The following is a 26,188-nucleotide window of genomic DNA, read 5'->3' on the forward strand; positions in this document are numbered from 1 at the left end:
TAGATTAAACTAGATACCTGAAAAATACCTGAAAAAGAATCGGGCAGATGGTGATCATAATACAGGTTCATTCATTATTCACCCTTGCCTCTCCCAGAAAGCAGCCAATAAAGAAGCCATGGCAGCAGAAATCTGGTACCATGGTTAAGTTACCCCAGTGGCCTTAGAGTGAATTTCCCTCATTGGAGGCTCTTGTCAATGGTCAAAAATGTGACTCCTGGGCTTCCCTGGTGGCACAGTGGTTGAGAGTCCGCCTGCCGATTCAGGGGACACAGGTTTGTGCCCCGGTCCGGGAAGATCCCACATGCCGCGGAGTGGCTGGGCCCGTGAGCCATGGCCGCTGAGCCTGCGCATCCGGAGCCTGTGCTCCGCAACGGGAGAGGCCACAGCAGTGAGAGGCCCACGTACCGCAAAAAAAAAAAAAAAAAAAAGTGACTCCTTGGAGTTCTGGGACAAGGGAAGATACTATCTGGGGACCTTTTTTTTTTTTAAGATTTTTTTTTTGATATGGACCATTTTTAGTCTTTATTGAATTCGTTACAATATTGCTTCTGATTTATGTGTTTTGGTTTTTTGGCCGCGAGGCATGTGGGATCTAGTTCCCCGACCAGGGATCAAACCCGCACTCCCTGCATTGGAAGGCGAAGTCTTAACCACCGGACTGCCAGGGAAGCCCCTGGGGGTCTTTCTCAGGAAGGAAGTGTCAGTGCTTGGAGATCCCTTCCTGCATGAAACCCTCCCTGACTCCCACCCTCTTCCTCATCTCCAGGCAGAGAGCTGATCACCATCTTCTCCAGACTAGCAGCACACGTTATTCTCAATATTATTATTCTCAGTATTTACCAGGTACTGAGATGAGCATTTCCCGTGCCTTATTTCATTTAATCCTCACAACAACCCCATGAGAGAGGAAAGTGAAGATTAGCAAAGTGAAATAATAGAGTCGTCCAGACAACAAACGGCAGAGCTGGGATTCAGACTGCTGACTTCAGTGTTACGCTGTCTCCCCGACATCCCATCATGGCCTGTATCACATGCTATGCTCTTTCTGTATCTGTTAGTCACACCTAGTAGACTGTCAGCTCTTCAGAGGCAGAAACCAAGAGGCTCTTTTATGTATTTGTCCCCAGCACTTAGCACAGTGCCTGGCTAAGAAGGAATGAATGCTCTTCTCCAAAGCCCCAAGGAAGGAGACCGCACCATTTCTCCTCCTAGGTCAATATGACTCATAACTTCCATCCTCATCCAAGCTTGTTGGGGGAGGGGGTGGATTTGGGGGAAAGGACAGGTGGCTGCACATACAGGCTGCTCCTTCCTATAGTGCGTTTCTCACTCACGCCAAGAGCCCAGAGCTTCATCACGGGAACTGAGCCAAGCCCTTCACTAGGGGAGAGATGTTGCTGCATCTTTAATGCTACAAAGGCCATCCCGTCTCCTCCTCTCACAACTTTTTGCAGCATTAAATCATCATGGAGTTGATTCTGGATATCAATAGTTAAAGGGAGAAAAAGGTTCAATCAAGAGAAGTACCCAAAGAAAAAGGAGACACTCGTCTTCAAACTGAAAGGGTCTACAGAGTACCTAGGACGGTAGATATAAAAAGGTATACAATCTATACTCGTGCTTCTCTTCATAATTGAATGAATCGTTTGCTTTTTACTAAAGATTCATGTAGGGATGGAAAAGCATGACTGTTGCCTCAATTTTTTGAGGCCTTGTGGGAATAAACAAGGCTGATATTTCTGTGATAAAAATAGATCTAGGGGCTTCCCTGGTGGCGCAGTGGTTGAGAGTCCGCCTGCCGATGCAGGGGACACGGGTTCGTGCCCCGGTCTGGGAAGATCCCACACGCCGAGGAGCGGCTGGGCCCGTGAGCCATGGCCGCTGAGCCTGCGCGTCCGGAGCCTGTGCTCCACGGCTGGAGAGGCCACAGCAGTGAGAGGCCCGCGTACCACAAAAAAAAAAATAATAATAGATCTAGCGATGGACCTTCCTGCTAGTCCAGTTTGTGAAACTCGATGCTCCTGATGCAGGGGTTCCGGGTTTGATCCCTTGCCTAGGAGTATGATCCCATGCGTATCCAGCAACTGGGAGTTCACATGTTACAACTAAGGAGCTCTCCTGCCGCAACTCAGGAGCCCACGTGCCGCCATCAAGACCCGGTGTAACCAAATAAATAAATTTTTTTTAAAAAGGTATACAATTAGGTAAATTAATGTGAAATTTCAGAAAACCTTGGATCAAGACAAGATCCTAAAAGCTGCCAAAGAAAAACAAATAATAAAACAGCTCATTTCCAAAGCTGAGTAATTAGTCTGGCAACAGACTTTCTGTTGGCAACACTTCCAATTAGCAATGCTCACTTCGGTTAGTGCACCTGAGGACACTGCAGTAATGTCTTCAAACTTGGGGGAGATAGTCTTCAACTGGAATTCCAAGTTCAGCTGAAATTGAGTAAGAGGAGAACAAACACATTTTCAGATGTGTCAAGACTCAGGAAGTTCACTTCCCATACTCCCTTTCTTAAGAAGTTATTTGAGTACATTCTCAAGTAACTTCCTCAAATACTTATTCACGAGAAGTAAATCAAGAAAAGTAAGCCAAGTTCATGAGGGGGTAAACAAAGAAAGAGGAGGAAGGTGTGAATCACGGGGAATACGGAATCCACATGGGAATAAAACTGAAAGAAAACACCCGAGTGACACCTATGCAGCAGGCCCAGAAAACAGCCAGCTCAGACCGGAGCAGGAAAATAAAGTCCTAGAGTGGAGAGGTTATGAGAGAGCATAGAAGTGAACTTGGAAAACGAGGCTTGAGCATGTGATGAAGGCCCAGAATTCAACTTTTTTTTTTTTTTTTTTTTTTTTTGCGGTACGCGGGCCTCTCACTGTTGTGGCCTCTCCCGTTGCAGAGCACAGGCTCCGGACGCGTAGGCCCAGCGGCCATGGCTCACGGGCCCAGCCGCTCCGAGGCATGTGGGATCTTCCCGGACCGGGGCACGAACCCGTGTCCCCTGCATCGGCAGGCGGACTCTCAACCACTGCGCCACCCGGGAAGCCCCAGAATTCAATTTTTAAAAGCAATTAAACACTCAAGGAAAAGGAAATAAATATAAGAAAGTCATTATCTAAATACAAAGAAACCAGTCCATATCAGACCCGGAAGTCACTGAGATTCAAAAAAGGAATGGAATGAATACCGCACAAAAAGAAAAGCAAAAAAGACGGAAAATCTGGGAGTTGTAATAAGAAAAAGGAATGTATCTCTTCTTCCAACAAGCATAAAGAAAGGCAATCATAAATATCAGAGGAAAAACAACAAATATACCAAAAAAACCCAAGTACATATTAAAACAATGCATGATTTTGAGCAATGGGGGTATTATATGAATAATCTTTTTTGAGCTTGATGATATAAGCCCTTGAAAATGAAATGAAAACATAATCGTAATGTACTATCTGCTTCTCCGAGTAAACTGTATTTGCCTACCTATAGCAGTTTAAATACCAGCGTTTGGAAAAGGATTCAAATTTTAGAATAACTCTATAAAGAATCACAAAAGATTAGAGTATAGTTACATATTATATTACTATGATTACATAAAATACATTCTATCCGTTGAGAAACTTTAAAAGCAAAAGTACACCTGACAGGGACTTCCCTGGTGGCGCAGGGGTTAAGAACCCGCCTGCCAGTGCAGGGGACACAGGTTCGAGCCCTGGTCCGGGAAGATCCCACATGCCGCAGAGCAACTAAGCCCATGCGCCACAACTACTGAGCCCGCATGCCACAGCTACGGAAGCCCACGGGCCTAGAGCCCGTGCTCTGCAACAAGAGAAGCCACCGCAATGAGAAGCCCACGCACCGCAACAAAGAGCATTCCCTGCTGGCCACAGTAAGAGAAAGCTTGCACGCAGCAATGAAGACCCAATGCAGCCATAAATAAATTAATTATATATTTTTAAGTACACCTGACAATATCTCAGTAGCAACGAACATATCAAGCACCCAGATCTTGTTCCTAATATTTTCTCCAACAAAAGGAACCAGGGGTTCTTAGAGAAATGACTGATTCTAAGTCTGGGATAGAAATGTATAAGATAACCCTAATTAACAGATACACACTACTGTATATAAAATAGAGAAACAACAAGGTCCAACTGTAGAGCACGGGACTATATTCAATATCTTGCAATAACGTGTATGGAAAAGAACCTGCTTTTATATATATAATCACTTTGCTGTACACCTGGAACTAATACAACATTGTAAACCAACTATACTTCAATAAAAAAAGAGGGAAAAAGAAATATACAAGATAACCCTAGAGCTAGGACCCTGGAATCCTAGGAATCTTAGTTCCATAAAGAATGAAGTATTCCAAAAAAAAGAAGGATGTTAAAGAGGAGATAGGGCTTCCCTGGTGGCGCAGTGGTTGAGAGTCCACCTGCCGAAGCAGGGGACGTGGGTTCGTGCCCTGGTCTGGGAAGATCCCACATGCCGCGGAGTGGCTGGGCCCGTGAGCCATGGCCGCTGAGCCTGCGCGTCCGGAGCCTGTGCTCCGCAACGGGAAAGGCCACAGCAGTGAGAGGCCCGCGTACCGCCAAAAAAAAAAATAATAATAAGGACATACAAACAAAGTATGGACTTTAGTTAATGATAATACATCAATATTGGAACTTTCTATACTATTTGTGTAACTCTTCTATAAGCATAAAATAATTCTAAAAGGCTATTTTTTAAAATATATCTGAGAGAGGTTGGGAAATGTAAAGGGAAGAGAAGTGAAAGGAAGGATGGGGGTGCTAATTATTCATCTTACACCTTGGGGACTAAAAAGATACAATCTACAATTAACGAAGCAAGAAACGGAGGTTTCAGTCTGTTACACGAAATGGCAGTTAACTAGTGAAAGAACGGAAGACAGTGGCATAACTATATCAAGAAGGATGAGTGGGGAGATATAGAGGTACAACAGCAAGTGTCTGTAGTTGATAAACATAAAATTGACATTGTAGGAACTAAAAACGAGAAAGAGCTAGAAAGGGTTTGCCTTAAAGGAGAGAGATTGGTAGTGGAGAGAAGAGCCTTTTCTCACCGTTTTATTTTCCTTTTTATTTTTTTTCTGTAATATAGCATTCTGGTTTTGACTATAGGCATTTATTGTTTGTTTTGTACTTTTTGGGTTTTTTGGCCATGCCACGTGGCATGTGGGACCTTAGTTCCCTGACCAGGGTTCGAACCCGCCCTCCCTGCATTGGAAGCGTGGCGTCTTAACCACTGGAAGTCCCTATTGCTTTGTTTAAAACTTTCAAAATGAAGTGAAAAAAATAAAATTCTTTAATGTCGTTAGTTCAGTCATGACAGATATGGAAAGGGAATCCACCAAAAGTGATTGTCTTTCCCAGACAAAGGACTGAAAACTTCCTATTAAAATGTAAATGAGTGCTCGTAAGAATCCCATCTAACAGGGAGTTGCTGAGAGAGATAAATTTCTCAGGGTGGACATAACCTGCCATTAATATAAAAATGTGGATTGCAAACCACAAAAGCAAAGGCAACTGAACCCACATAACCCAACAGCGCTGATCACTGGAGTTGTGCAGAGATAAGGAAGGGAAACTGAGCACAGAAAATTCAAATACTCACTGACCCTGAAATCAAGGGCTGAAAGAAGAGACTCTGAGAACCACATGCCCTAGTAGAATTCTAACTCCATTTCCCAACAGAGGGAGCTGTACCAAGAGGCAGACCCCAGAACAGGGAATAAGCAGTTGGCAACAAAGCTGGATTTGCAGTGTAGTTGCCTCTCTGCCTCTTCAAGGAAACATGGCGTCAGAGAGTCCATGCACAAATAAATTACCTCCTCAGCACATGGAGACAATTGTCGACAAAAAACTGAATCCAAAAAAATTTTTTTAAATTTTTTTTTTGGCCGCGTTGGGACTTCGTTGCTGCACACAGACTTAGTTGATCTAAGAAAGGAACAGATCATTTTATTCAAGACAACCTAAGGGTTATAACCTGGGAGACAGTCTTTCAGAAAGCTCTGAGGACTATTATATATGTTTCTGAGACAAAGGGTTATACATCAAATGAAGGATTGATAGTTTATCCAATCCAGATCTGCACGTACAAAGCGAGTAATGGGTCATTGTGACCACTTACAAGATGAAGAAGGAATGTTATCGTCTAAGGAGGTCTGGGTAATGCAGATGCATGATACACACTAAAAGGGAGGGAGGAGACCCAAACAGGCAGAGAAATATGTTAGATTTGAATTTTTCTTATCTTGCCATAAAATATGAATTTTATTTCATTGCAGTGTAAGAAAATGTCACTTTAAAAATGTCCATAAAACGAATCACTATCCTGAGATAGGTCTGCTAACGTGTAGGCAGATAGGGTTGGGGGTCCCCAGAGGAAGAGAACCAGACATAGCTTTCTTGACATAAAAAAGGCATCTTAGGCCTAAACCATTTTGTGACCTAAGCCTGACCACAACGCTCACCCTTGCAGGTCTCAGTAGTTAATGATTTTAAGAGGAATAAAGAATGTAAGAACAAACAGCTATTACCAGCCCAGAGAGATAACTTAACCATATCGGAGGCAATATATCAGTTACAAACACTCCCAGTTCTGTTTTGAAGGTAAAGAAAAAACTTTTAGCTTAAAGCACGTTCTTGAGCTGTGCTTTTAGCCTAAAGCACGTTCTTGAGCTGTTTTGCAAGATCCAAACCCCTTAAACAGTCAACCACCAGACGAACCGGAACCTAAGGAATGATGATGCTAACCTTTGCCGACCATCGTGACTTCAATCAACTAGAGCCTGGGCTCTGTCGACCCAATTCTATGCTGAATTCTCCTCTGCTCAAGCCCCTTCATGAACACGCATGCACTCTTAGCTTAAAATTTTCCCAATTTTGCTGTTCGGAGAGACACTGCTTTGGGACAGATCCCCAGTGTTCTCCTTAGTTGCTGAAAGTAATAAATCCTTCCTTCTCCCACACTTTGGCTTGGTTGTGTCTTTTTTTAGACACCCCCTCAAGAGGCAAACCCAGTTTTCAAGTAACAAATGTACTTTCCAATGACACTTGAGCAGCTCCAGATATTAAAAACATACTAATCCAAAATGTAATTACTGTGAGAATAAGGTGTCTTTGAAAATTATCATGTTGATTTAAAATGTTACAAAAAGGTCCAGAAGACATGAAGCCCAGAAAAAGAGATTGGAAATCAAACTTCTGTTTGTTTGGCTGGTTGATTTTTGTATTTATTTTGTTTTGTTTTTTTGGTATTTTTCCCAGGAAAGATGATACTCTAATTCTAAATGAAGGACTCGTGGTTTTAACTCTGATAGGTAAGAGTTGGAAGTCATCACTCCCATCCTTACAGGAAAAAGCAGGACAAACTAAAAATTAACTGCTTTTCTGGGACCCATCAGAGAACTGAGTCTGCAGGGAAAACTGCTACCCTGAAATCTGGAGAGACAGATGAATCCAGAAAGTCACGGCCGAGATCTGCTTCCCTGGAGGAGAAGACACTGGAGCCATGAACTGATAGGAACTCTTAAATGGTAATGTTAGGGGAACCACTGACTGAAACCGCCCACCCTGGTCAGGCACCACAGTAACCATCTGCATGCGTTATCTTGCAACAGGAGGTCCTGGTAAGGAACGCAGAACTAACAAGCCACATCCAACCGGAAAGAATTCAGGAAAGGTCAAAAGGAGAGAGGACATACCAGTCCTACCAACCTCCCAGAATCCTTCTCGCTGGAATCCATCTCAGCTGAGTGATGCACGCACCACCAGGAAGGACCCTGAGTCAGAGTGATTGGCCAGAGACAACCCGGAAACTAACCCCATCACCATTAGGCTTCCCTGGTGGCGCAGTGGTCGAGAGTCTGCCTGCCGATGCAGGGGCCACGGGTTCGTGCCCCGGTCCGGGAAGATCCCACATGCCGCGGAGTGGCTGGGCCCGTGAGCCATGGCCGCTGAGCCTGTGCGTCCGGAGCCTGTGCTCCGCAACGGGAGAGGCCACAACAGTGAGAGGCCCGCGTACCGCAAAAAAAAAAAAAAAAAAAGTAAAGGGATGGAGGGCTTCCCTGGTGGCGCAGTGCTTGGGAATCCGCCTGCCAATGCAGGGGGCACGGGTTCGAGCCCTGGTCCGGGAAGTTCCCACAAGCCGTGGAGCAGCGAGGCCCATGAGCCACAGCTACTGGGCCTGCTGCGCTCTAGAACCCGCGAGCCACAACTACGGAAGCCCGCGTGCCTAGAGCCCATGCTCTGCAACGAGAGAAGCCACCGCAGTGAGAGGCCCGCGCACCACAGCAAAGAGTGGCCCCTGCTCACCACAACTGGAGAGAGCCTGCGCGCAGCAATGAAGACCCACTGCAGCCAAAAATAAATTAATTAAATTAATTAATTAATTAAAGGAAAAAAATAAAGGGATGGAGAAAGTTATACCACGTTAGCCCTGATCAAAAGAAAGCTGGAGGGGGCTTCCCTGGTGGCGCAGTGGTTGAGAGTCCGCCTGCCGATGCAGGGGACATGGGTTCGTGCCCCGGTCTGGGAGGATCCCACATGCCGCGGAGCGGCTGGGCCCGTGAGCCATGGCCACTGGGCCTGCGCGTCTGGAGCCTGTGCTCCGCAACGGGAGAGGCCACAACAGTGAGAGGCCCGCGTACCGCAAAAAAAAAAAAAAAGCTGGAGTAGCTATATTAATTTCAAACAAAGAAGATTTCAGAACAAAGAAAACTGTCAGTAATAAAGGAAGACACTTCAAAATGATAAAGGAGTCTGTTCTCCAAGAAATGTGTATGCACCTAAGAACAGAGTGTCAAAATACTTGAGGCCAAAACTGATAGAACTGAAAGGAGAAAAAGACGAACCCACAATTATAGTAGGAGGTTTCAAAACCTTCTGTCAGTAACTGATAGATCTGATAGATCTAGCATGCAGAAAATCAATAAGGATAGAGTTGACTTGAAAAGCACCATCAATCAACTTGATCTGATTGATATATTTTTTAAACATCTTTATAGGAGTATAATTGCTTTACAATGGTGTGTTAGTTTCTGCTGTATAACAAAGTGAACCAGCTATACATATACATATATCCCCATATCTCCTCCCTCTTGCTTCTCCCTCCCACCCTCCCTATCCCACCCCTCTATGTGGTCACAAAGCACCGAGCTGATCTCCCTGTGCTATGCGGCTGCTTCCCACTAGCTATCTATTTTACATTTGGTAGTGTATATATGTCCATGCCACTCTCTCACTTCATCCCAGCTTACCCTTCCCCCTCCCCGTGTCCTCAAGTCCGATCGGATTGATATTTATAGAATACTCCATCCAACAACAAAATACATATTCTTCTCAAGATCACCTGGAATGTTCAGCAAGATAGATCATAAAACACACCTTAACAACTTTAAAAGAAATCATAAAGTTTGAATTCTAAATTAATAGTATTAGTTATTTGAACATAAATAGCCCTAGAATAAAGAAAATCAATTTATCATCCTATCACATTTTAATGGACACAGTCCCTAAAGAATATCTATTTTTCTTTACTTATATTGTTTGCTCAACAATACACTTTCTGATATCCTCTGCCTGGCTAACACCTACTTATGCTTAATCCAAACTTAAAGATTAAAAACTTTAATATGGTACAATAAAAGCATAAACAAAGTTCATTATTAGAAAACAATCCACAGAAAATAATGAAATATTTATGACATAAAAGATTAATGTCCTTAATATATAAAGAGATTTTAAAATCAATATAAAAAGATGAGCACATTTATTCTTGACTCTTAATACATTCTCTACACAATAGCCAGAGTAGTAACTTTAAAACTCAAATCTGGCCACGTCACTTCCCTATTTAAAGTCCTTCCATGGTTTGAATTGCTTAGAATAAAGTCCAAAACCTAGCCCACAGATATGGTCCTTACCTCTCTAGGCTTGTCTCCCATCATTTTTCTCCCCTCCTTTTCTGGACTCCAGACAGACTGGCTTTTTTTTTCAGCTCCTGACCACCGTGAAGTTTTTTCACATGCTGATCAATGTGCCTAGAGACACACCACCACTTCCTTCACCTGACAGATGCCCACTCTTCCTCTAGATCTCAGCTTAAACATCATTTCTCAGGGAAGTCTTCCATCATCAACTCCAGATCAGTTCAGATCCTCCATTATGTGCTCTTCATAAGCCTTGAGCAAACAGATGAAATCATGTTTATGAACCTTCAGCACTCAGAACCAGACCCCAAGAAGTGGTGACCCTTCCCAGGAATGTAAAGTTCAGGGCTAAGCAGCTGTTGGCTTCTGGAACCTTCTTAACTACAGTAGTCATGGATGGTGAGGAAGCTCAGGGAAAAGTTATGATGAGAGTTTCTTTTAAGCTGTTGACCCTTAAATTTTTTTTGAATAGACAACTTTGAAAACGTAACGAAATCTATGAGACTTCTCTCCATAAAAATCCACATAAGCAAAACTTTTCATAACATTGTTCCAGCAAACAATGTTTCACAGTTACCTAAAGTCCATCTGTTCACCTCAGGTTAAGAACCCCAACCACAGGACTACTGAGAATGTCATACATACAAACACAGTTTCCCTGGCTTTGTTCATTTAACTAATACTTATTGAGTATCTATAGTATAGAGATTCTAGTAATACTACCACCTGGTAAGTGAAAGTTGTTTTACAGGGGGGCATATGCATCCTAGAGAGTGTAATTTAAGCTCTGGACCCTCCCTCTAGGAAAATGCAGTTAAGCAAGATTTTGAAAAATATTTCAGAAACGTCAGGGGCCCCTCTGGGTCATCATCTGTCGACCTCATACATACTGGAGGAAACTGTCCAGAGACCAAAAGAGAGGTGGCTCCAGCGCCGCAGGGCTTTGCCTCTGCAACCGTGGGAGGAGAGTTGAGCGGCGTGGTGTGACGGGCATGCTCGGTCACTAAGAATCAGGGACGGTGAGCTCCCGGGACCGCAATACCCTGAGAACGCAGCTGGGTCGCTGAGCCTCCGGAATCCGGTAGCTGAATGAGATACGCACGGGCCACCGGCTAGATTGAAATCTTGCGTCCCTCCCAGCATCCTGGAGTCACGAGACAGGGGACTAGGACAGAACTCTGGTCCCAGGCGCGCAGGGACTGTATCGCTGTTCCTGGTGCTGAAACGCCGCGGTTGCCGAGGGCAGCAGCCGCCTGCTCTCAGGGTACCGCGCCGCAGCGGCTGCGGGAGCTGTCCAGTGCTGAACCGGATGCGGCCCGGTCCGCGGGGCTTAGACTCGAGCCGGCTGCACCCCGCAGAGCCCGGACAGAGCTTCTGGGAGCACTGACTGCAGAGCGCTGGGAGAGTGGGGAGCAGCGGGCTCCAAGGCAGGCATGGATCTGCAGAGACTCGACTCCTACCAGGGGGGAGCTGGCCCTGACTTCCATGAGCACGTCCTGTATAAGGTAAGGATCTCTAGTCCCCCGCCCCCATCTCAATCCTGGGAGAGGGTGCCGTCACCAGTTCTCTCCGTTCCCCTCGCTTTGCTTTGGAACTTAAAGAGAAACTAGCCTGTATCTGTAAGCCTAGAGAACGCTTTCTGCGTGATCCTGTTTGCTGTTCAAAACAGATGCTTGAAGGCGGGGAGGGGCCGCCCCCAGTGGTTCAGAAGATCAGGAGCTTGGCTCATGCATTTAAATCACCTGTGTCCCTTTCTCACTCACTCTTCCTGCCTCTCAGCCCTGTGAACCTCGAGCACCTTTGCCCTCCGTTAACCCTTGTGGGAGGCTACATTTGTCCTCCCACCCTTACCTCACAAGCTCTGGACCCGGTAAGTCTGGTAGCTGCGGTCAAATATCTGAATTCCTGGCCAACTTGGCTGAGATTAAACATAGAAATGATCTGCAGCAGAAATAAACTGTTGTTTTCAATCCAGATTCCCTTGTGCCTCCAGAAAGCTGCCCTCCAGCCATGACTCACTCATAACCTCCTGAAACTGTTTGCGTATTTCATCGCTCGCGCTCATCCCTTGCTTCCCTCATTCAAGTTTTTTTAGACAACTAAGTTATCAGTAACATAACTAGATTATAACTAAATTATCAATAATGTAAATTATCAAAAACGTCCTCTTGAAGTGATTGTTGGGGAAAAGTAGCAGCTTCTCTCTAGGCAGCACTTACGGATCCAACACCCATCACTCTGAAGCATCAGAACCTTATATTTGCCATAAGAAGTCGTTATTGTACCTCATCCCTTTCTCTGCCCTCCTCATTCAGCCCTTATATTTCCCACTTTGCTAATACCAGTTTATCTATTAGTCCCCTGAAAGGCTGTACATGGTCCTATAAGTGGAGATGTTTTAAAATCAAAGTATCCCTCTGAAAATTCCATGAACGTAAGCTTCGAAGTCATTGCATCCACTTTGGTCCCCTATTATACAGTTGACATCTGAGGAAACTCAAATCCGGAGAGGCAAAGTGACTTGTTCAAGAAAACAAGACCAGGGATTATGATTCAAAGCCTAATATTCCTTTCCCTCTACAAGTTTGGTCCATAGACCAGCAGCGTTGGTATTACCTCAGAGCTTGTTAGAAATGACATCTCAAGCTCCACCCCAGACCTGCTGAATCTGAATCTGTGTTTTAACACGATCCCTGGAAAATAAATATGCACATTAAAGTTTCAGAAACACAGCTGTGTGCCACACTGGCTATTTCTGACACAAATTGCAGAAAACCGCACACTAAGGGAAGTGGGCTATAGATTTGAAGAGCCCAGTGACTTCTCCCTCCAGGTCCCTAAGCCCCTAGGGTATAGAGAAGGAGAAAAGTGTGTAACTTCCCCAGTCAGGAAGTTTAAAAACCACTACAGTTTGAAGTAAACTAGAATAAGATCTGTGTTCTTTGAGGTGGTGAATCTAGCCTCAGTAGAAAATGCATGCAAACAGAAGGGAACATAATTATAAATCAATTACAAAAGCATCCTGCTGACTAGATACATGGGTCTCTCCAAGTTTAAACCATCTTATAAAGATATAAATATTCATTTTAAAAGCTTTAAGATTTGGTGGTCAAAGATTTAAAATTATTGATCAAGTGTGGTCTTTCCCACCTCAATTACCCACGCATGAAATGCAGGTTGTAGCCCATGAAAACTTTCACTTCCTTTGGGTTTATTGATTACCAAATTGGAAGAGAGCCTTTTCCTACGAGTTCCAGTATATTTGAAGACAGGTGTCTACTCACCACTAGTAAATACTCAATATCTTCAGCTTGGTTGTAAGCATCTTGAGAGCAGAAGCTGGCCTTAAACCTTCTGTGATGCTCAACAGAGTAACATATATGTGTAGCAATTTTCCTTTTCCTATAATACTGGTCACCTCGTTCTAATATTATTTTATTTTTGTACACGACTTTTTATTATGATACACTTAGAAACCTTTTGTAAAGGGGCAAGGTATCAACATATTTGTATTTTTTTAATTAATTTATTTTGTTTATTTATTTTTGGCTGTGTTGGGTCTTCGTTGCTGCGTGCAGGATTTCTCTAGTTGTGGTGAGCGGGGGCTACTCTTTGTTGCGGTGCACGGGCTTCTCATTGTGGTGGCTTCTCTTGTTGTGGAGCATGGGCTCTAGGCGCGCGGGCTTCAGTAGTTGTGGCGCACGGGCTTCAGTAGCTGTGGCTCGCGGGCTCTAGAGCACAGGCTCAGTAGTTGTGGCACACGGCCCCAGATGCTCCGCGGCACGTGGGATCTTCCCAGACAAGAGCTCGAACCCGTGTCCCCTGAATTGGCAAGCAGATTCTCAACCACTGTGCCACCAGGGAAGCCCCTGGAGGGGACATTAGTCTTAAGATCAAACATTCCTCATGGGTCATGTATACATTATAATGCTTACTGTATACATTTCACTTGATAAAGCTAATTACATCACATTATTTGTGAATATCCAAATTTTAAAAAGTCTTAAAATTAAAATGGCAGTGTGATACAACCAGCATATAATATTGATCCACACAGAGTCTGATGCCTTATTCCTTGTTTTCCTTCTTTCTTTTATCTTCCCACTGAATCAAAGCCTCAAGTTACCTAGATTTCCATCTGATAGTCTGATTAAATTAATTGAAACTCAGATTTGAATTAATGATAGATCAATAATCTTACTAATTTTCCCAAAACTATAAAAGATCTCCAGTTGACAGAGTAAGAAATGATGATTTTCCCGGCATAACTCCAGGCATTCTTCTTAATCCATAAAATGGCAGGCATGTCCTTCTCCTTCCTTCCATATATATCGAGTAAACCTGCTAGCGTTGGAGGGTCTTCTGCAGAGGCGGGGGGTGGCCGTGGCTCACCCTGAGGACAAGGACACTGGCAGCAGAAGTTCTGGACATATTTGTATTATTTTTAAATGTGCTGTGTAATAGAGTCCAGGGAATCCTGATGATTAATTAGAACACATTGACCATGGGAGGCAGGGCTCCCCTCCAACATTAGTTGCTAGGAAGGATTTTTTAATTAAACATTTTGTTGAAGTATAACAAACACAAGAAAAACCCAAATCATGTGTATACCCTGATGGGGTATAACCTGATGGGTTATCACAAAGAGAGCCGCTCTGTGCAACCACTATCAAAATAAAGGTAGACCCTTACCAGCTTCCCAGAAACCACACCCCACATACCCCCTTCCACATACACTTCCTATTCTCCTCCCCAGAGGTCACCTTTATAGACGGGGAAGTGTTATTTAATGTTTTGACAGGGCAATCAGATTTTATGTAGGATCGTCTTAGAAACCTGCCAGAAAAGAGGTATTGCTGTATGATGGAGAGAAACCCCAGGCTTGTATTCAGACCTTGATGTGACTTTGAATGGCATCTGTGAACCTTTCTTTTCTTATCTATAAAATAGGAATAGTAATACCTGGCTTATTGGGGTTTTTTGAGTGAAAATGTTAGATAACATAATGTAATTTCTTTCTTTCTTTCTTTCTTTCTTGGGTGTATAGGAAACATTCAATAAATGGTTGTTATTAGGACACACATCTTGAGCTCCAGCACAACTTCAATAGGTGTCACATTGGGTCTCACCTAAAATAATGAAGCTTTGTGAGAAGAGCAGCAACTTCATATGCAGAAACACACACATATTTCACAGGCACAATCCCATGGGATTAAGCTCACACACCCACCTACACAAAAATCATGACTGTGTGAACCTTGCCACCCTGAGTTCCTAAGTTGAATAGCTCTTTTCTCTGGGAGGTGAGACATGGGGTGCAATGAAAAAATTCACTTATCTGGAAAACATACACCAAGTATCATCAACCTTGGATAGCACTTGCACTTTAGCTCATCCCGAGAGGTGGAGGCTGACCCAAATGAGCCTGAGTAACTCTTAGAATATCCTCTGAGTGTGGGCTGGAAGCTGGGAACTGTCTGGAAACACTGAGTCCATCCATGACATGCTTGGAGTTTTTAAATAGAGTCGCTGATGTTCTCACCAATCTGAATATTTGATGCAACTAAATAATTTAAAACATGTGAACAACCTTGCTGCTCTTTCCCTTAGAGTGCTCCCAGCCCTCTTTCACTGCCAGTACGATCTCATGAGCCATCAGAGGCAATGATGGGAGTTAGGGGCTCAGAAACACTTCGTGGTGGGTTCTTGCTGTGTCAGGTCCTGACTGTGAATTCTGAGCAAATGAAGTACAGAATGGGGGCAGCTTTTGCCCCAGATGCTAGTGAATCAGGACAAAGTGAGTTCAATAGCTCACTTCCTGGACTTCCCTGGCGGTCCAGTGGTTAAGACTTGGCGCTTTCACTGCAGGAGACACAGGTGCAATCCCTGGTCAGGGAACTAAGATCCTGCAGGCCACGTGGTGCAGGCCCCCACCCCCGCAAAAAAAAAAAAAAAAGGAGCTCACTTCCTAACTCATCCTCCCCAGTGCTGTGATGAACACCCTCATGCTACTCTTGTTTCAAGAGGAGCAAATAATTACTAAGTTAAAGTCAGTCTCTTCTATCGAAACTCAGAAAAACCAGCAACCAGGGGGCGTAAAGGCGTGGACAGTCCATCCATCCATCCAGGGCTTGGGCCTCACTGGAAAAAAAATGGAATCATTAGAGAGATAAGGATGAAAGTTCTCTGTCCTACAAGGATTCCCATGTCCTCTAACTCTGGTCACCTCCACTCCTCTCCCACCTCTCTTGTGCTTGTGTTTCATGTCCCTCTCCTACGGCTCATCTTGTATGTCTACCTCTTTCAATAGTCCACGTGCCTCATCTAGTCATTCAGCAAACATATACTGAGCATTTTCAAAGGGTAAGAAACTATGCTGAGCGTTATAAAGAACACACACGCACACGCACACCCCAAAAAAGTAGTTCCCACCTTCAGTAAGCTCATGGCCTGTAAAACATGCACACACAGCTTCCCTGGTGGCACAGTGGTTGAGAGTCCGCCTGCCGATGCAGGGGACACGGGTTCGTGCCCCGGTCCGGGAAGATCCCACATGCCGCGGAGCGGCTGGGCCCGTGAGCCATGGCCGCTGAGCCTGCGCGTCCAGAGCCTGTGTTCCGCGATGGGAGAGGGCCCGTGTACCGCAAAAAACAAACAAACAAACAAAAAAAAACATGCACACAAATTGCTATCATACTGTATAGAGTCTCAGATGGGCCCTGATAAAGGTACAGGAAGATACAGTGAGATAACTCAGAAAGAAATGGTCACTTCTGACCTCAATTTGAGGCCTCTCTCTCATGGCCTCTGCTTGAGACTTAATATCTAAAACAGGCAAAGTTCCGTACACCAGCCAGCCTCCCTCCCACAAGGCTGTCACCCACTGATCCTAGAGAAGGGTCTGGGTTCAGTGGTATTGTTATTCCTTGCCAGAAGATTTTACCAGAGAAAGACAAATCAACCAGCAAGAGGCCATACCAGCTATTCTATCTCCCTCTACCATTCTTTATCCCTCAAGAGCACTTTTCTTCCATTAAACAATGTTAATGAGGGACTTCCCTGGTGGTCCAGGTGCTAAGACTCTGTGCTCCCAATGCAGGGAGCCTGGGTTCGATCCCTGGTCAAGGAACTAGATCCCACATGCTGCAACTAAGAGTTCGCATGCCGCAACTAAAAGATCCCTCATGCTGCAAGGAAGATGGAAGATCCTACATGCCACAACTAAGACCCAGCACAGCCAAATAATTAAATAAATATTTTTTAAAAAACAATGTTAATGAAACACAAATTTGTGGTCAAAGAATCTGATTCCACAGAAAATCCATGCCCTGTATGTGAAGAGATTTTAGTCTCAAAGTGAGTTCATCAATACGTCAATACCATAATACCTCAATAAAGTGGTTTATTTTCTAAAAAAGGAAAAAGAGAGAGAAAAGAAGAAGAGGAGGCGAGGAGGAGGAGATGCAGGAGGAAGAAGCAAAAGAAAAAAATATACAGGGCTTCCCTGGTGGCGCAGTGGTTAAGAATCCACCTGCCGAGGCAGGGGACGCGGGTTCGTGCCCCGGTCCGGAAAGATCCCACATGCCGCGGAGCAGCTGGGCCAGTGAGCCACAGCTGCTGAGCCTGTGCTCTAGAGCCCATGAGCCACAACTACTGAAGCCTGCGGACCTAGAGCCCGTGCTCCGCAACAAGAGAAGCCACCACAAAAAGAAGGCCGCGCACCGCAACAAAGAGTAGCCCCCGCTCGCCGCAACTAGAGAAAGCCCACGCGCAGCAACGAAGACCCAACGCAGCCAAAAATAAATAAATAAGAAAATTTATTTTTAAAAAAAAAAAGGTTTTTAATTTAAAAAAAAAAGAAAGAGATATATAAAAGGAAAGTGTGAGAAGACTAGATCCAATTCTTGCCAGATTTCTATCTTCAGCTCAGGAACAAACAAGAAAGCCAAGAAAGGTTAGCTGCTCCCCTCCCTGTAGAATATTTCCATTTGCTTGTTTTCCTCCCTTGTCTGCTCTGGAGACTTTCGGATAAACAAATGTCTATGTTATATCATTAACAATCTCTGACCATCTGGGACTTCTTTGGCTAATTCATCAGTCCCGCCCAGATCCCAGCCAGCCAGCTAGCAGGGGGAGTGATGCCAGCTGGTTCTGCTGCATAACCTTAGCAGGAAATGACCGTGACTCTGTCCAATGTCTCAAAGGCATTTTCCAAACTCTCAGGCTTCCCTCTCCAAGCACTCTTCCCTCTAATTTAGAGTTCCTGGGACCCTTTGTGAAGAAACTTCTGAAACTCACTAGTGTTGCTATGCTAACGTTTCCCTTGTGAGGTGTTCTGGGAAAGGGCTATGCCTTCCTTCATCTTCAAGACAGGAAATCCAGCTTTGCTGGAAGTAAACAGCCAGAGGTGAGCATCAGGCTAGGGAATTGTGGAAATGGACATTTGAAGTGGCTCTAAGTTTATCCCAGCATGCTCCTTGTTTCTATCCTCCTCTCTCAGGCAAGAGAAACAATCCTTGGAGATTCCAAGTGAGAATGGAGATCACAGCTCCTTTGCTACCTAGCAGAGCTCAGGCAATGTACCTCCCCAGACGGAAGAGCCCTGGACCATCCTCCCATCTGCCAAGCAGAGGAGGTTTTCTGGGGACAAATGAGAGAACTCCAAGACAGCAGCAGACAACAGATCTGTAAATCTTAACCTCTGATTGCACCCATCAAAGCCTCCCCGACCCCACGCTGCTCGCGAAGTTAGCAAGGTCCTAAGCAGTGCAGTGAAAATAATAGAACTGTTGAAACAAGCAGAACTCAAAATTCCCCCAGCAAATGATTCTTACTTCCCTGACCTTGACGCCAAAGTCTGCTCCCTCCCTTCTTGTTTGCATTTCTGCTTATTAGCGGACAGTTTTTACCCATCAACATAAGGGTGTATTTTGAATAATTTGTGCTTATGTAAATGCCATAGGTGGTATGCTTTCAGGTGTCTTGAACCAAGTTGTGTTTAATCTCATATTTCCTTTTGTTTTCTAGTCCTCTGCCCACTGCTGCCAACAGCACACACACACACGCACACACACACGCACACACACACTCCTCTCACAAGCTATAGGCAGGGTCAGTGATGAGACTTCTTATTCTTTCTCTTCTTTGGTTGTCACGAGCCTTTTAAAGGCCAAGCAAGAACGTTCCCTTTTCTTCCTCCCTCTGCCATTTGAGTTTTGCATCCACATCTCTGCCGGCAGCTCTGCTTTTTAAAAAGCGGCTCTGCCCTCTAGCAGAGCGATACCCCCAGGGGACAGTCAGGAATTGGCAACTACTTCTTCCAGCCCCTCCCAACTTCACGTGGAGAAGCCACTTAACCTCTGCGAGGGAATGAAGCTGCTGGTACGGGCTCAGCACAGAAGAGGCAGAGACCCCGTCCAGCTCCTCAGGATCCCCCTCCCTCTGTGGGAGCAGTGCCGAACCTTCTCTGTGCCCAGATTCTTCCCTCTTCTCTGGTCCCCTTCCCAGGTTTCATTAGGCTATGAACTAAGTATTAAATCATCTACACTATAGTCTAGAGGGGCCCAGGAAGACTAACAATTGTTAATAATAAATGATAAAAATAAAGACAAATGGTTCATTTGTGGAGCAGTATAGTTTACAAAAAACTACAATGCAAATGCTATGACACTTTACTCTTACCCCATGCTTTTTCCAGTAGCTGTTATTATTAATTCCATGTTATAAATAAGGAAATGAAAGCCAGATGGAAAAAAAATAGTTACTTGCTCGAGGTTCACAGCACATAGGCATTATGGGAATTCAAACAATAACAGCAGAGCCTTACACAGCACGTATGTGCCAGGCACCGTGCTAAGCACTTTATATCCTTCAGTCCTACAACAACCCTATTTTTTTTTTTAATGAATGTATGTATTTATTTATTTATTTTTGTCTGCGTTGGGTCTTCGTTGCTGTGCGTGGCTTTCTCTAGTTGCGGCGAGCAGGGGCTACTCTTTGTTGCAGTGCATGGGCTTCTCATCACGGTGGCTTCTCTTGTTGCAGAGCACGGGCTCTAGGCACACGGGCTTCAGTAGTTGTGGCGCGCGGGCTCAGTAGTTGTGGCGCATGAGCTTAGTTGCTCCGCGGCATGTGGGATCTTCCCGGACCAGGGATCGAAACTGTGTCCCCTGCATTGGCAGGTGGGTTCTTAACCACGGAGCCACCAGGGAAGTCCCAACAACCCTATTTTAATCTCATTTTACAGATGAGTAGACTGAGGCACATAGACATTAAGAAACTTACCTAATGTCACCCAGCTAATAAGTGGCAGAGCCCAGATTCAAACCCCAGCAAGCTGGAAATGCAAAGAGGTAGAGTCAGGAGAGGGCAAAGGGTTTCTCCAAGGGGCTCACAGATTGTCATCACTTTATGGTGTCCCCAACTCTGCAGGATCAAAGATGAGTTTTGTTCACTCAGTCAAGGGTGGATCCATCTCAAAAAAGCATTAAAAATAAAAGATAAAAAATGCAAAATAAAACAAAAAAGAGTGGAACCATATCTCCAGGCAGGCTTGTGTTAATCAAACTCACAAAACTGAGGTATTGTCCTAGATGCCAAGCCACATTATAATCAGGGGATGGTTTGCTAAGCATGAAATTCAGAAAAAAAAAAAAAAAGAGAGAGAGAGAGATTTGGAGAACTCAGATGTTTAAAGATATCAGGCTGATATGGTTTGACGGCTGGCTACACTACAAGGACAGCCTCAATCTACAACCCCCTCTGCCCCTCCGACCCTCGGGTCCTCTCCACACTGACCTCTGCCTCCCTTGACTGTGTTTAACTGTGACTTCGGGCAGGTAGGCATTCTATTCTCCCCAGATACCCAGTTTCCAACACTCCTATAGGGACCACTTGCCTTTGAGTTTGAGAATGCCCTGGACTTGACCCGGTGATGGGGAGAGAAGAAGGTGGGGGAGGGATGCTTCCCCCAGCTGTCGTCCCACCACTCTGCCTCCATCTCGCTCAGGGCCCATGTCAGGGCCTTAGGGATATGGGTTTTAGGGGAGAGACCACGAAAGAGAAAAAAGGTGATTGCAGTCATTTCCTTATATCCCACCACTGCCCCATTCCACATGCCCCCCTTGAAACTGGATATTTCTGGTTGAGAATCTTGAGAATCAGCAAACGTCTGCCGGATGCCATGTGTCCCTGAGGGTCCAGGCACAAGACCCATTCCCCACCCCAAGGAGCTGAGTCTGGCAGGCTGGGTGGCTTAGCCGGCTGGCACAGAGGACTCAGGCCATATCTGACTGTAGCCCATGTTGACACATGGACATCAGTGCCCATGAAGACTTCTCAAAAGTCAGAGACCTCTCGTCTCACATGGTGGGAAGCAGGGGACCAGGTCAGATACCTGCAGCTCTCTCAGGCTGCCAAGTTCTGGATCCTGACTCAGCCACTGATCCGAAAGGCTGTAAACTCCACAGCCCCAGGAAAGGGCCCCACCTCTGAAGACCAGAATGGCTCTGGGCACCCAAGACAGGGATCCCTTCAAATCCACATCCAAAAAAGGAAGGTGTTTGTTCTGTGAAGTGCCCAGAGCAAAGATCCGTGGCCCAAGCATGGCAGAGTCAGATTCAGAGAAACAAAGCTGGTACCCCTCCCTCAGCGTCTCTAAAGATCTGACCCAAAAAACCATCCAAACCCAACAATGCCAGGGCCCTTTTTTGTTTATTTTTTTTTATTATTTTTTTTTTTGCGGTACGCGGGCCTCTCACTGTTGTGGCCTCTCCCGTTGCGGAGCGCAGGCTCCGGACGCGCAGGCTCAGCGGCCGTGGCTCACGGGCCCCACCGCTCCACGGCATGTGGGATCTTCCCGGACCGGGACATGAACCCGCGTCCCCTGCATCGGCAGGCGAACTCTCAACCACTGCGCCACCAGGGAAGCCCCAGGGCCCTTTTTTGATTTGGATTATTTTATTTATTTTTCTTGTCTGATTGTTCTGTAATAATTGTCTGATTGTTCTAGTTTGCAACTTACAGTACTGTGTTGGATGAAAGTGACACAAGTGGCAAAAAAAAAAAAGGCCAGGGCCCTGACCCCTTAGGATGACAAGTTGATGCATGAAGAGAGGCTTTAGAAAGACAGAAGTGAGGGGCCAGGTGAGCTCTGGGGTCATGCCCTCCAAGACCTTCACTCTGCCCTGTCTATGCCTGAAAAGCCAGGTCTCCCCCAGTCATCACAGACACCACAAACGCGTGAGAAGGCCACACAGAGTAGTCCCGGACCACCTCTTGTCCTGTCCACTTTCTTCTCATCTACACCCTGCTCTGTTCACCCCTGTCCTGTCCACCAACTATCCTGCCCACTCCCTGCCCTGTCTGCCACCTGCTCCATCCAACACTTGCTGTTTTCACTGATTTTCTTAGAGCAGGAGACAGCTCATTAGCAATAAAAGAGAACTGGGCTCAGGGTGTTGTCCTGGCTCTGCATCAGCTGACTGACCTTCCCTGGTCATTCCATTCAAAAGCCCTTTGCAGTCTGCAGAGCAGTTGCACATAAGTTGTCACATTTGATTTCCACAGCACGAAGCATGAGCAGCACTGACATTATTACTGCCTGTGAAAGGGGAGCTCTGTGGTCAGGACCCTTTTGATTGCCAGTGACAGAACCAACTCAAACCATCTTAAGCCAAAAAGAGAATTCACTGGCGAGCCTGGGGATGCTACTGACATCCGGCTCCGTTGGATCTGGGGACTCAGACAATGGCACCAGCAGCCTCGCTCTCTCTGTCCCTCAACATTCTTCCCTCTGGTTCAGCTTTAATTACAACTTCCTCCTGGGGTCACATGGTTGCCAGCAGCTCCAGGGTCACATCCTCCCAGCTCCCTGTTTCAACTAAAGTCCTGGATCTAATGCTCATTGGGCTGAGATAGGTCACGTGTCCACCCCGAAGGTGGAGTCTGTCCTGACCATTCCCTGTCAATGGAGAGTGGAAGAGAGCCATTTCCAAGGAAAATGGGGGTGATGTAAGCTGTGGGCTCGCCATGCAATGACGGATGTCCCTATGGCACTCTCAGAGGAGGTTGGGTAACAGTGTCTTTTAAATGTTTCAGTGAGAAGTGATTGACAAAGAAATGAACTGAACTTGCCACTCTCCCATCTAAATTGGGCTAGTTGTGTCCCGCTCACGGTGTCACTTAAGACTGACTAATCCAACTTAGTTTCTTAGTAACCAGACCCAGGAAAGGAACTGACGTCACCCTATAAAGGGATTGGTTTACTGGGGCTGTGGAGCCAGACCTCACCCTGAGGCTGGGAGTAGATTTTCCTATGGAGGAAGATGACCCACCTTTCCACTTTCAATCATCCAGGGAGGAGGCAGATTGGGGTGGGGGAAGGGGGACAGGGATGAGGATGCAGGAGGTGAAGCTCAGGCTGGAATGAAGGAAAGTTCTTCCTCTTCATTTTGGGATCAGAATCAGGTGGTGTGAAGATGCCTGGATTGGACTCAGGAAGGCAGATGAGAAGTGAGACAGAAGCCTGCCCAGCAAGGCAAGTGTCATGAGTGTGCAACCTGGGCCCTACATTTGGAGGGCTCCGTGATTGTTTTAATACTCTGCTGTCGCCATCTTGAGAGTATTCATTTTTGTACAAGGAGCCCCATATTTTTATTTTGTGCTGAGACCCACAAAATATATAACCATTCCTACTGTCAAATAGGAAGCCCTGGAGGGTCTGAGCACAGGTCTCTGCAGTAGTTCTGAGCTATCCTTTGGGGCGTATCTCCTTTCTTTTGGCCTCACCCCACGCCTGGTTTCAGATGAGCTGGGAGGACCTAGAGAAGGGCTACCTTACGCTCTGGGCAGAGCGGCTGAGGAATGAGTTGCACTCCTCCCCAGGGCCATCACTGTGTCAGCAGCGGTGGCCACTGGCAAAGAATGGCCCAGCCGCAGAGGAGTCTGCAAGGGCCGCGAGCAGGAAACCTGGCATGGAAGGCAGATCAGAGCATCCAGGGGCGGGTAAGCCAGGCCCCAGCCTCGGGCAGGCCCCTGGGGGTGAGTGGCTGCCACATAGGCCGGGGGAGAAGTAAATGAGGCTTGAGCACGGTGCTGGGCGAACAGTCAGCTTTTATTGGTGGCTGTTAGTCAGTAATGGGAGCCATTATTACTAATACATGTTTAATTACAAATTTGAGAAAAGCAAAGCAAAGCAAAAAGCTACCTGTGGTGCCACTGCTTCAAAACACCTTCCTTAAATAAAAATGGAATCGCACTCTGAATATATCCATGTATATGTATATGTGTGTGTATATATATGTGATGTGTGTGTATATGTATGTATGTGTGTGTATATATGTGATATATGTGTGTATATATGTGTATACACATATGTGATATGTGTGTATACATATGTGATATATGTGTGTATATGCATGTGGGTGTATGTGTGTATACATGTGATGTGTGTATATACATATGTGATATATGTGTGTGTATATGTATGTGTGTATATAGGTATATATACATATGTGATATATATGTGTATATGCATGTGTGTAGATGTGTGTATACATATGTGATGTGTGTATATATGTGTATGTGTGCATATACATGTGTGATATATATGTGTGCGTATCTGTGTGTATATATGTGTGTGTGTATATAGGTATATATACATATGTGATATGTGTATATACATATGTGATATGTGTGTGTATATGTATGTGTGTATATGTGTGTATACACATATGTGATATATATGTGTGTATGTATCTGTGTGTGTGTGTGTATATATATATATATGTATATATAGAACAGGCATTTTGTCATCCACCTTTTTTTAATGACTACATGATATTCCATTGTATGGATACGTGAAAATTCATTGTTAATTCTGAAATTTTAAAGCTTAACAAAAGATACAGAGACTAACATAACAAAAAAGAAATGCCCATGTGCCCTCCATACATATTAACTAAATGCTAACATTTTGCCTTTAAAAAAGCCTTAAAGGAGCTTTCTACTGGGTGTGTGGCAGTAGCACCTGAGGGACCTTTCAGAGAGAGCTGGGGTCAGCTGGAAAGACATCAGTGGGGCCTACGCTATTACACACTGGGAACCAGAAGGTTACCTTGAGATCACAAACTAGAGGGTCTGTGGCACTTTGCAGAGGACTGAAAAGACCTTGAGACACATCTATGATTGTCCAAGGCCACCCAGCAAATAAATAAGAAAAAGACAGAACCCCGGAACTTCCCTGGTGGTCCAGTGGTTAAGACTCCATGCTTCCACTGTGGGGAGCACAGGTTCAATCCCTGGTTGGGGAACTAAGATCTCACATGCCATGTGGTGGGGCCACAATAAAAGAAAGAAAGAAAAAGGAAGGAAGGAAGGAGGAAGGAAGGAAGGAAGGAAGGAAGGAAGGAAGAAGGAAGGAGGAAGGAAGGAGGAAGGAAGGAAGGGAGGGAGAGACAGAGAAAGAAAGAAAGAAAGAAAGAAAGAAAGAAAGAAAGAAAGAAAGAAAGAAAGAAAGAAAGAAAGAAAGAAAGAAAGAAAAGGAAGGAAGAAGAAAGGAAGGAAAGGAAGGAAGGAAGGAAGGAGGAAGGAAGGAAGAAAGAACGAACAAACAAACGAAAGAAAGAAAAAGACAGAACCCCAACCTGGGGCATCTGAACTCAGGCCCTGAGCTCCTCCCCATTATCATGCTGGCATGTCTCACCTTGGACCACCTGGGTCCACAGGAAACAAAAGCTTGCACTGGAAGCTGCCTCAAGCCCCTTCTGTTGCTGACCTCCCAAAATTCTAGTGCAGCCCTGGCAACTATCTCAGCCTAGCCCCGGACATACACTGAAGCACAGTCGATGCCAATGGGGGACACGAAGCAGATTCAAGACTCTGCCTCCAGAGCTGCCCAGACATCATTGGAAAGCAGGCCTGGTGCGGTGAGCCCCTGTTAATTGGGGCTCAGGAGCGATATTATCCCCTGGGAGTTTGCCTCCATCAAAACCTCACTGTGGGGCTTCCCCGGTGGCGCAGTGGTTGAGAGTCCGCCTGCCGATGCAGGGGACGCGGGTTCGTGCCCCGGTCTGGGAAGATCCCACATTCCGCGGAGCGGCTGCGCCCGTGAGCCATGGCCGCTGAGCCTGCGCGTCCGGAGCCTGTGCTCCACAACAGGAGAGGAACAGTGAGAGGCCCGCGTACCGCAAAAAGAAAAAAAAAAAAACCTCACTGTGA

General features: G+C 45.5%; 1 protein-coding gene and 1 non-coding gene across 2 annotated transcripts in view; both read left to right on the forward strand.

Moving 5' to 3' along the window:
* Positions 1–1,616: 1,616 nt before the first annotated feature.
* LOC117203624 (U5 spliceosomal RNA) lies at positions 1,617–1,735 on the forward strand. The gene has a single exon (XR_004486486.1). It is a non-coding gene; the product is annotated as a U5 spliceosomal RNA (small nuclear RNA).
* Positions 1,736–11,007: 9,272 nt separating this feature from the next.
* Positions 11,008–26,188, forward strand: part of RAB37 (RAB37, member RAS oncogene family) — a 71,449-nt gene continuing 56,268 nt past the window's right edge. The window contains exon 1 of the mRNA XM_049701917.1: positions 11,008–11,475. Within this exon, the coding sequence (XP_049557874.1) occupies positions 11,404–11,475 (72 nt within the window). The 5' untranslated portion in view covers positions 11,008–11,403. The remainder of the gene's footprint in view (positions 11,476–26,188) is intronic.

The sequence above is a fragment of the Orcinus orca genome, chromosome 19, assembly GCF_937001465.1.
Source record: "Orcinus orca chromosome 19, mOrcOrc1.1, whole genome shotgun sequence".
Classification (NCBI taxonomy): Eukaryota; Metazoa; Chordata; class Mammalia; order Artiodactyla; family Delphinidae; genus Orcinus; species Orcinus orca.